This window comes from Macrotis lagotis, chromosome X, assembly GCF_037893015.1.
Source record: "Macrotis lagotis isolate mMagLag1 chromosome X, bilby.v1.9.chrom.fasta, whole genome shotgun sequence".
NCBI lineage: Eukaryota > Metazoa > Chordata > Mammalia > Peramelemorphia > Peramelidae > Macrotis > Macrotis lagotis.
The window spans coordinates 638,764,919-638,777,350 of NC_133666.1; the positions used below are offsets into that span (position 1 = coordinate 638,764,919).

The 12,432-nt window shown below is 35.0% G+C and overlaps 1 protein-coding gene across 1 annotated transcript; it reads left to right on the top strand.

Moving 5' to 3' along the window:
* The first annotated feature begins 10,706 nt into the window (after positions 1-10,706).
* On the top strand, positions 10,707-11,693 carry LOC141499516 (olfactory receptor 7D4-like). The gene has a single exon (XM_074202204.1). The coding sequence runs from the start codon at positions 10,707-10,709 to the stop codon at positions 11,691-11,693; it is 987 nt and encodes a 328-aa protein (XP_074058305.1).
* Positions 11,694-12,432: the final 739 nt, after the last annotated feature.

Genomic DNA, 12,432 nt, shown 5'->3' on the forward strand with positions numbered 1-12,432 from the left:
CAACTTGGAAGTTCAGCGAGAAAAATCAGTCACATCAGTATCAGAATGGTACACCTTCCAGCACAGGTCTCAGCAGTGCAAACCTGGTTCCAAACCAACCAGGAATAGTACTTGGGAGTCACAGAATAAGAAGGTATGGCAGAATGCTTGGGCCACACATGGTAAGGGGACGACTATTGCCACCGATTCAGTCAACCTGCTGCTTGTTCCTGGATTGCTGGGGCTGTTCCAAGCCAGTACAACTTGTGCGACTACATGATCCTCTCCAACCCTGTGGCAACAGACATTTTCTCCTTCTCTTTTAAGTTGTCTGTGGCTTAAAATTTGCTTTGTTCTATTTTTTACTGCATTCTTCTAAAAGTGTTTTGCTCCATCTTTTTGTGGGTTCTGCTTCATTTGATTAGTCATAATTTAAAGGTATTTGGACGGGTTTTGGGGAGAGCTCAACTCTTCCCTACCTTGACTCTGCCATTTTAACTCCACATCCAATAAAGAATGTAAACAGCAAGAAGAACATTAAATTCTTATTGAACTGCATGCAAATATAACAAAAATGACAATACTACATAAGAAAGTTAATTCTTTCAAGGGTATATAAATCAAATAAAGATCCCATACATTTCAAAATATTCATGGCAGCACGGCTCATATTAAGGAAATGGGGGCAGCTAGGTGATGCAGTGGATAGAGCACGTGCCATGAAGTCAGGAAAACCTGAGTTCAAATCGAGCCTCAGACATTCAATAATTACCTAGTTGTGAGACCTTGGGCAAGTCACTCACTTAACCCCATTGACTTGCCCCCAAAAAAACATATTTACAAAGAACTGGGGAGGGGGGTAACATGTTCTTTTTAAATGGGAAAAAAGCAGTTAACCAAAATATGGAAGAAGAATGTGAAATATTTCTAGAAATAATTTTAGAAAGATTTTGTTCATTTTGATTTTTACAATTTCCCCCTATTCCTGCTTCCCTCTCTCTACCCCCACAGAATGCATTCTGTTAGTCTTTACATTGTATCTATGGTATGCATTGATCTCAGTTGAATGTGATGAGAGAGAAATTATATCCTTAAGAAAGAAAAATAAAGTATAAGAGATAGCAAAATTACATAATATGATAATGGGATTTTTTCCTAAATAAAAGTAATAGTCTTTGGTCTTTGTTCAAAATCCACAATTCTCTCTCTGGATACAGATAGTATTCTCCATTGCAGATAGTTCAAAATTGTCCCTGGTTGTTGCACTGATGGAATGAGCAAGTCCATCAAGATTGATCATCACCCCTATGTTGCTGTTAGGGCATACAATGTTTTAGAAACCATTATTGATTGAAGAAATAAAAAGTAAAATCTCTGAGATAACACCTCATACTTATCAGATTGGCTAATAAAAGGGAAATGATAAATGATGGAGTGGATATAGGAATAATGTGCCAATTAACACTTTTTGTGCAGGAGTAGAATGAAGTTGACAGTAGGTGCTTTGTGCCAGAGGAGAGTAATGGCTGACCTGTTGGGGTATGACGTTACAACAATGCTTACATAATCACAGAAGTCTGTTGACATTGCTAGTTACATTAATTGTATTCAACTGGTTACCCTTGCATCAACACTTAGTGACACTTTTAGGCTTTTCCTGATATGGTAAATTGCAGCACCAGCTTCAAGACAACTTATTTCTTTGAGACTATTTATATTTACAACAGTTTATCTGGGGTCCCAATCATCTGATATGATGTCTTGGGGAAAAAAATGCCAAAGTTGCAAATTCTTGCTTCCATCATTATCATATACTGAAAAAATATAACATTGTATGGAATGATTTTTAGGATTATTGATGCTAAGTTAAAATATATATTTTTAAGTTTTATTTGTTATTTAGTTATTTTAGTTTCATTTATAGGGCAGTTAGGAAGAAACTAATATAAATTGCAATCAAAAGTATTCTCTTGTGAAATTTACATTTTGGTCCAATTTTGGTAAAAAATATTCAGCATTGGTTGAAAGGAATTTTTTTTCAGCAACGAAAGAGTTAATGCATTATTGTTGGAATTGTGAATTTATCCAACCATTCTAGAGACCTATTTGGAATTATGCCCACAGAACAATAAAAGTGTATATACCCTTTGATTCATCAATACTACTACTAGATCTGTTCTCAAAGAAATCATAAAAAAAGGTGAAAGGACATATGTAGAAAATACTTATAGCACCCCTTGTAATGGACTTGTAATGGAAAATATCATCCATATCCAGAGAAATAACTATGGTGTTGTATTTTCTTTTCCCTTTGTCCTTTGTTTTTTCTTTCTCATGATTTTCCCTTTTGTTATTATTATTCTTTAACAACATACAAAATGTAAAAATATGTTTAATGTGATTGTACATGTGTAACCTATATCACATTGCTTTCAGCATCTTGGGAAAGGAACAAAGAGTAAGAAAAATTTGGAACTTAAAATTTTACAAAATGAATGCTGAAAAATATTTTTACATAAATGATAAAATTAAATACTATTAAGAAAAAATAAATATAATGGAATATTACTACACTGCCAGAAAGGATGAATATGAAGAATTTTGAGAATCATTAAAAGACAGATATTAAAAGATTAAATAAACTATTGACAGATATTAACATAGAATCTACTCCTTTGCACTGAAGATTCTATTTTCTTTTCTTTTTCCTTTTTCTTGTCTCTTCTTTTTTCCCTTTTGCCAGTTTCATCTTTCCATTGTTCAGAAATTGAACTAGTATACATCAGAGCAGGCCTAGATTTTGGAGAAATAAAATTTCAGCCTGAATACAGGCTCACCCAAGGCCCTTGGCAATTGCTAATAGTTGTTATAGTAATTAAATGCCTTCATCCACAGATTTCTCAGCACAAAACAGAACTCTTGAGATTAACCTGATTTTCTCCAAAGGATGGAAGCATATATGGCATTAATCAAGTTCCCAAAATGCATGTGGTGGAAACTAATATATATTTAACAGAATAGCCAGAAGAATAGTTCATGAACAATATCTGTTATTTCCAAACTCTTGTGAAGAAGACAATGGATTTTGGATTTCTAGCCAATGTGGTCCCAAAATCTGATTTTCTAGCCAGAGAGGGCAGATTTCCTAGAGCAAGGATAGCTCAAGGATAAGCCTGAGCTTGAGAGTTCATAAATTGAAAGGGGAAAAAAAGATTGCTTGAACTGAATAATTTTGGAGATAGGAGAGAGCCCAAATGGTTTGAATATTTCATATGTTTTCACTGTCTGTCCATAGGCTTCTGGAAGACCTTGTATTTACCATGGGATGAAATAAAGGTTGTTTCATAAAGCATTATAATTTACTACCTGGATAGTTTGTATAGAATATTGAGTTCACTTTTAGGGAATTCCAGAAATAAATAACATCTAAATTTAATTTTGAATTTTTCTCAGGAATAAATTCTAAGGCTAAGGAATTAAAAGTCAAGTTAAAAAATTATATTTGGGGTATCAGCACCCAGAATTAGATCAAGTACCTACATTTTGGTGACTCGGGGTCTCACAAAATGATAGAAAAATAATAATAAAAATTACACTCAAATATGTATATGCAGATTTGTTGGATCCTCCCAAAAACCATATCAACATGTTATAGTTCAAGAATTTGAGACTCTGATAGAGTAAATGAATTCCTTGAGATACAAAGTTAATTATAAGAATCAAAGGATGTATGCAAATCTAAATCTTTTAAATCAAAATTCAGCCCTCTATGCACTGCATCGTACTCTTTCTAATGATGCTTAGAATCACTAAAAATTAATAATGAATTGTTAATTGAAATGAAATGATTCAGAGTTATCAAGCAAATCTGGTTAGTTGAGCTTATGTTCAGTTTTGTGCTTTAAATGAAACATTTAAGTATTCTTTTAAAAGAACGTTAACATTGTATTATTAAGACACTCTCAGGGATGGAAAGATACTTTAAGGATTGCTGATATAGCAATATGCTTTGCTAATCTAATTAGGTGAAATTAGATGGAATTTAATAAGAATTAATGCCTGGGGGTTGGCTAGGTGGTATAATGGATAGAGCACCAGCCCTGGAGTCAGGAGTACCTGAGTTCAAATGTGGCCTCAGACACTTAATAATTGCCTAGCTGTGTGGCCTTGGGCAAGCCACTTAACCTCATTGCCTTGAAAAACATGAAAAAAGTTAATGCCTGGTGTTGGACTTGGGTTGGGAAGAAAAGTTATAAAGATGTATTTGAGGACCAATAAACCAATGCTGGTCCTGAAGAAGAAAAAGACTTCAGTTGGTCCAGTGAGCAATGAGGTAAATCCACAAAGAGGCTTATTGTGGCTCAACTAAAGCAAAAACTTTCTTCCAATTAAAGAACTACAACAGTAGTATTGGGAAACAGTGGAATTCTAATTGAAAACACACTAGATAATTCAAACTGAACTGGGGATCCTTAGGTTACTTCCTACTCAAGATTTCCAGAGTTTGGTAACTTCCCAGGGCAAAGTTAAACAGTTTTCATTGTTATGAAGATTTGTGCCATAGTTTCCTTCCTCAAGGGAGCTCAACTGCAGAGGGAATGGAAATCCAATTATATGATTTTTCTAATGAAGAGTTTGGGGATTAAGTTTCTTAGGCACTAAAATATATTCTTCCTGTAACTCACAGGACCACATACCAACTTTCTCAGGCTAAGTGGGAGTCAGCTTGTGCCTCCAAAGATATCACACCAACTACCACAAACTTTCCAGGTTTTCTAGGACCCAGAGTTTCTGCTTTCCAGGTCTTCCCTTTCTACAGACAGTCAGTCACACCTTACCCCTTGGCCATGTTCAGGAAGTGATTGGAGATGAAAACTTTGTGAACGAAGTGAGGGAAAAAGAGGTGGGAAATAAGAAAAAAAAGAGAAATAGCTAAGTGTTGCTCAGAACTGAAAAGAGATTTTCCCAATCACAAGATAGTGCAAGATCATAGTCTAATGCATTTCATATAGCAGGAAAATTAGCCTATTCCAGATTCTATTTCAAAACCTAGAGTTAAGTCTAGGACCAAGTTTGGAGGAAAATCAAAGGTAAGTGAATAAACTTTATACTCTGAGTTCAAGTTTCATCTTTGCTATTAACTAGAAATAGGATCCAATCACTTTGCCTCTTAGATCCTCAGAACTGTCTATTTGACTTTTTGGTGTATTTTGTAGGAGTCAAATGATTTCTCCTTTATAGAACTTCTTAGTGACTGTAAATCATTTCAGAAATTTTTTTTAATTTTTTTTTTCATAATAGCAGAGTAATGTGTTCATTTTAACTCAGTCTATCTGAGTCAAGTACAGTTCAAACACTAAGGACCATCTTTACCAGAGGTAAGTCTTAGTTACACCAATATAATGTCTAGTAAAGAGACATATCACTCTTCACAAATACTAGGTACTGGACATGGTAATGCTCTTTCCATACAAAAAGTAGATTACTCCTACTTTACCTGATTTCAGAGATCTCTGATTGACAGTGTAGTCATTCAATGGACAGCTCAGGTTCAGTTACTTTGCATGAGAGCAGGGATAGTACTGCTTCTTGCCTCAATAAATAAAAATGCTTTTCAATGATAATGAAAGCAGTAAGGAAAATTGTGAGTTTAACTGTCAGGAAGAACTATTTGATGAACACCCAAGTACAGACCCTATGTGGTTGGGGAAAGTCAAATAGAACCAAGTCTGAGCAAGAATATCCAGTTGGGGGCAGCTAGATGTCACAATGGATAGAGCACCGCCCTGGAGTCGGGAGTACCTGAGTTCAAATCCAGCCTCAGACACTTAATATTTACCTAGCTGTGTGGCCTTAGGCAAGCCACTTAATCCCATTGCCTTGCCAAAAAAAACCCTAAAAAAAAAGAAAAAAAAAGAATATCCAGTTGCTCTGGAGATGAAAACAAAACAAAACAAAATATTGTTGCTTTTGTATACATTACTATTGACTTCTAGATTTAAGTGTGATACATTAAGAAGACTGAGTCCAACAGCATGGGTTCTAGTCCTATTTGTGTCAGTGTTTTTATTTACTTCATTTTTGTCAAGGCTATGGGGTTAAATGATGTGCCCAAGGTCACACAGGTAATTAAGTGTTTGAGGCCAGATTTGAACTTATATCTTCCTGATTCCAAGGCTGGTGTTGTATCCACTATTCCACCTAGCTGACCTCTATGTCAGTCTTAATGACAACTTGTTTAGCATTTTAAAGTCATTGGATGATTGCTGAACCATCACTACAATGTCTATGCACATTCCTCAGGATTTCCTATACTCAGCTGGAACAGTTATCTTTTTACCTCCCTATTGTCATTTCCTATTGGCCTCTATATACTGTTCTAATGTAATTTTTATTGATTTTTGTCATCTTATCTACCTCATCTTGTTGATCTATTTTCATTCTCTTTGTTTTCAATAGGAGATAGATGAGATGATATGAAATTCTGATGCCATTATTTCTGATCCTATTATGTTCATCTTGCCCCTCTCCTATCTCTTCTTCCTTTCTACCTTCTATTCCTGTCCTCATTCCTCTGCATGCTCAGACTTTTACTAAACATATTTACAACAGAGACATAGCTAAACAAATCCAAAATACTTGTATTTCTTGAATTCTACTATGAGTAATATCCAGAACGTGTTTGGTACCAGGTTGTTTGATGCTTTAGAGTGCAACTGTATTGGGACCCTGAGATTCTCACAAATTGTCAAGTAATTACAGCATTTGTCTGCCTCCAAGGAAATGGAGAAGGCTGGTGTGAGAATTAGAGACATGGGGAGGGGAGTCCAAACTAAAGATAGAAGGATTTTAAGGAACTGGTAGGATTGGATATGTGATATCATAATGGGGTAGGGGGTAGACACCTGCTTTCTAGGATTTAAAGTGATGTCATTATAAAGATTAGCTGTGTTTTAATGATCTCAGCAAACAAGACTAGGGATAATGCAGGGGAATTTCAAAAAAATTAGTTATTAGGCATAATGGAAGGAAAAATTTCCTAATAATCAAGTATTATGACTTTAAGAAAAGCATGTGAAAATTATACCATGCCTAAAAGAAAATTCATGAGGCTTTTATGAAGAGAAAAATACCTGTAGGAAAAGGACTTCCACAAGCTGCGCTACCATTTTGTAACACACACTCTCTAAATTTCATTCAGGTTTCCCCTGGATGATCTCTACTTATGGGAGAGTATATCACTAATATTCTTTTCTTTTCTTTTAGAAAGTTGTGCTATTTTTATGCCAACCATACAAGCTATATAAACAGCTCTTTGTGGAAACTTATTCTTTTGTGTTTTTGAATGAAATTTAACTTTATTTTACTTCTTTAAAATAAAAATTAACCAAAAATCATAATTTCTGAATTTTTCTTTTCTAATGGATATATAAAAATTATATTTCAAGGTTTAATAAATTAAGGCAATAGAGATAAAATGGTACAGATTACTTAAGCATTACAACTCTTCTATAACTCATGTTTAAGCTCAGTTCTTCCTTCTGTGGCATCAGGTTGGGAATTAGCTGTTGAAAAGTCATGGAAGGAATCCACTTGAATTTTTTTAGCAAGGGAAAGTGGAGGGAAGGAATGAATGAGAAATGTTTTCCCCAAACCTCCTTATGCATAGAATTCTGTTAACTTAGAAATTTGGGCTTCATAAACAAGTTCACATACATGGCCCAAAGCACACAAAGAGGGTATGGTATGCTAGAACTAAGTAACCCAAATCAACTTAAAGTCAATAGATGAATTGCAGTGGTGGAATGTATATATGTTTATAAGTTTAGATGTTTATAGGTATTAGAAAACCATGCTCAAACACCTCAAGAAGACCCCCTAGAAGCCTCAGGGTAAAGATAATTGTCATTTAGGGACCCAGTTGCTAGTCTGAGTGTGAATTAGAAGAATAATCCAAGAGTATATTTAACCCATGTGAAAAACACCTGAAGAATTTAGCAGAGGATAAGGTATGAATGAATTAGCACAAAAACGCTTTGGCTTGGATATTTTCTGAGTTACTCTTCCCTCTTATGGACCATCAGCTCCAACATAGCCTAGTTTTGCTACTACCACCACCACCTTCAACCTTAAAATGAGTTAGAAACTCCTTTTTTTAATCATATCTTCACATAGCCTCTCTTTTGGACTACAAGGAATCTAACTATAATAGATATGTATAATGCTCCTACTTCATCCTGAGTGGTAGCTATATTTAAATATCTGAAGGATTAGCAAGAGATACTAAGTATGTTTTCCCTAGCTTAGAGAGGGCATAGAAAAAAAGACAAATTTGGATTTAGAAATTTGAATTTATTTGAAAAATAAAGGGTTTTTTTACAATTAGAACTTTACAAAAGGAGAATGACCTAGATCTTGATGTGGTAGATTCCTGTTCATGGGAAGTCTTCAAACAAGAACTGGATAATGACATCATCTCGAAAAATATGGCCCTATTATCACCCTCCCTGATTATTATTGATTTGTTGGATTTCAAAGTATGACTCAATGCCCCGAATCTTCTGACCCTCAAGGATCAATTCCCTATAGCCCCTTTCTTTTGCAATAGATGAGTTCCTTTGGAAATTCCCCATGTGGGGTATGATCGTAGGTGAATCAGTCTTCATTTTCCTCCTATCTGAGCCAGCTAGTTTCTAGGCTGTCACCATTCCTTTTTGCTGGTACCATCCATCTTCCAGGTTAACCCTCTTATTTCTTGATTTTATATCCTTAGTTCTTAGCAAAGTGTCTAGCACATAATAAATATTTAACAAGGGCATATTGCCTGCCAAATTTTGTTGAAAGAACTCAGTATGTGCTTTTAATTCTGAGATTCAGTGCTTCTCGAATTTTTAAAGAAATTAGTCTTTCAGAACTTCTCTCTTTTACTCAGACTGTTCCTGATTATTCTTGCTAATATAGAAACCACACCAAATAGTCTTGAAACTCATTGAACATATTAACTTTACCTTAAAGTCTTTGACTTGACTTCATTCTCTTTAGAAACAACTTCCTATACTGCATAGTTCCATTTAAATGGGAAATCATCTTGCATTCATAATATTGTTGGTGTGGGCCATGTTTTTCAGTGGTTGCTTTGATTTTCTCTTCTAAACCATAAGCATCATATGAAAGAAAGTAAAAATTTGGCTTTAGAAAATAAATATTTCTTTTTGAGGGACTAGGAATCAGAATTGGAAAGTGTTATTGCTTGGAACTCTTAAAACCTTTTCTAGGCTGATGAAGTATCACAGAAACTTGCCTTTTCATATATATTATATATATATTATATTATATATGTATGTATGTATATAGTCTTCTGTTATTTCAAGGGAAACTTAGAAACACAAGTTCACTAAATATTCTAAGGTTGATCCCATCCACTACAAGATTTGTGTAGATATAGCATACAAAAAAGGTAAAAGCACACAAAACCCATAAAACAACTTATCCTAACACAGAGACAATGATTCATTTGAAAGAGATCTGGAGGTTTCCAGTGGATTGTAAACTCATTTGAGTCGATTGGGATATAGCAGACAAAATAACATAACATAAAGAAAAATTAATCAAATTAAGGGAGAAATAGTTTCCTAAAAAAAGGAGGAGATCATGTCCTTGCTATTGATCAAAGTCAGACCTCATCTGAAATTTTCTGTTTATTTCTGGATTCCACAACTTGTAAAGGACATTGATAATCTGAAGAGGATGCAACGGATAGTAACCAGGGTGGTGAGGTTCCTATGTAGGTCAACTGAAGGAACTAGCATTACTTAGCCTAAAGGAAAAATATGGATTGTCATCACATAGTTATTTTGTTCTTGTTTTTGCAAGGCAATAAAGTTAAATGGCTTGCCCAAGGTCATACAGTTAGGTAATTATTAAGTGTCTGAGGCTGGATTTGAACTCAGGGCCTTCTGACTCCAGGGCCAGTGCTCTATCCACTGCACCACCTAACTGTCCCTGTCTTCACATATTTAAAGGAATGTTATATGCAAAAGAAAAGAGATTAATTCTGCCAAGAATCAGAGGTTAAAAATGAGTGCACTGGATTTAAGTTAAAAAGTCATATTCTGACTCAATAGCAAGAAAGTGAAAGCAAACCCAGAGTGGAATTGGCACTCTCAGATAACTAAAAGCTTTTCTTTACATTGAGGTCTCCAAGGAAAGGCAAAATGCCCAATTGCCATATGTGTTTTTGTGCCAGGATTTTTTTTTTGTGGGATATACTTTAGTATGACATCCCTTCAATTTCTAAGTGATTTTATGAATTTGGTTGAAGAATGGACTGATAAAAGTTTCATTCATGCCAGATCACTGTCTTTTCTCTCTGCTGTTATCTGCAAGAATGGTAATATTTGGTGCATAAGAATTCATTCTTTATTCCAGGTTTTAAGGATCATTGATGCTTGAAGAATATTTGAGATGGTATTCATCAGATGTTCATTTTTAAAAGTGGTTATTCATGTTTCATGGATTATCTGAATTAGAAGGTAACTTTAAAATCATTAGGTCCAAGTCCTTAATCTTGAACTCAACTGAACTTGAATGTGGAAATATTAACTTGTTCAAGATCAAAAAGGTAATTGTGGCAGAGGCAGGGACAAAACCATGAAATTGTAAGTTAGAACCTGGACAGTTATAATTCTTTCCATTTTATAAACAAGGGTAACTTGTATTTTGATGTCATGTTCTTTTCATTTCTCATTTCCAGCAGAAAATTCAGCCTCATGCTAGCAGGAAATCAAACACAATTCAATGAATTCATCCTCCTGAGATTTTCTGAGAAACCAGATCAGCAGGGGTTACTATTTGGGTTATTTTTAGCCATGTATTTGGTCACTGTTGTGGGAAATCTACTTATAATGTTGGCCATTGCCTCTGACTCTCACCTCCACACACCCATGTACTTCTTTCTTTTCAACTTGTCCCTTTCTGATTTCTGTGTTGTGTCCACCACAGTCCCCAAGATGTTGGTGAGCATCTTGACAGGAAACAAGGCAATATCCTATCCTGAATGTCTTTCCCAGATGTATTTCTTTATGACTTTTGTCGATTTAGACAATTTTCTCCTCACTGCAATGGCTTATGACCGTTTTGTAGCTATCTGTTACCCTCTACGCTATACAACCATCATGAACCCTCAGCTCTGTGGTCTGATGGTGCTGCTCTCCTGGATAATAAGCTTTCTAGACTCCCTTCTTCACTGTCTGATGGTAACATGTCTCACCCTCTGTAAAGACCATAACATTCAGCATTTTTTTTGTGATCTTACTGAGATTCTGAAACTCTCTTGCTCTGACACACTCATCAATTATGCTTTGATGTATATCTTATTTGTACTGCTATGCATTGTCCCCCTCATGGGGATCCTTTACTCCTATAGTCAGATCTGTTCTTCAATTTTGACAATTCCATCCACTCAGGGTAAGTATAAAGCCTTTTCTACCTGTGGATCTCATCTCTGTGTAGTTTCCTTATTCTATGGCACAGGACTTGGAGTATATTTTAGCTCATCAGCTACCCAGTCTTCTTGGAGGAGCACAGTTGCCTCAGCAATGTATACTGTGGTCACCCCCATGTTGAACCCCTTCATCTATACACTAAGGAATAAGGACATAAATACTGCCCTTAGGAAATTCATTAGCAGAGCTATAGCTTGGTTATGGGGCTGAGTAATTATAAGATACAGGTATTTTTCAAGGAAATGTTGGGCCGAAATGTTGAATCTTTCTATTCTCTCCTCACTCAAATCCATCCTCCATTTAATCATTAAAGTGATTTTTCTGAGGGATTGATTCTGTCATTCCCCGTAAGCAATACAATAACATCTACCTTTCCAGAGTTCTAAAACCTTACTCCAGACCATATGCTCTTAGCTCCAGGAACACTGTTTCTTTCCTATTTTATGAATGACACTCCATTTCTTAGTGTTAGTTACAGATAATTACTTACACATTATTTGTCTTTTCATCTTATTTGTCTGACTGCTTAAATTGTGAGAAAATTCTTAATTAGACTGTGTAAAAATCTACCTCTTGGTAAGTTATTTACTTTTGCTAATATTATGCACAGAGACTATATTAGAAAATCAAAAAAGAAAGGAGGATGATGGGTATTCTAACTACAAAGATAAATATGAAAGAAAATGCATACAAAATAGGAATAATAGCAACTAAAACACAGAGAATTTTGTTATATTACTCAGAAAAGAAAAAGACTCTTTTCCTCAGATACCATTTCAGAAATGGAAAAGTATGACTGAAATATATGACAATTGTCAGATAGCAATGCAAAAATACAGATTTGACCTCAAAGTTTCCTTGAGCCTTGGTAGGGTGAAATCCATGACTAAAAATATAGCTCTGGCTCATCTTCCTTTGTGAAACTAGGCAATATGATCCTGCAAATAAA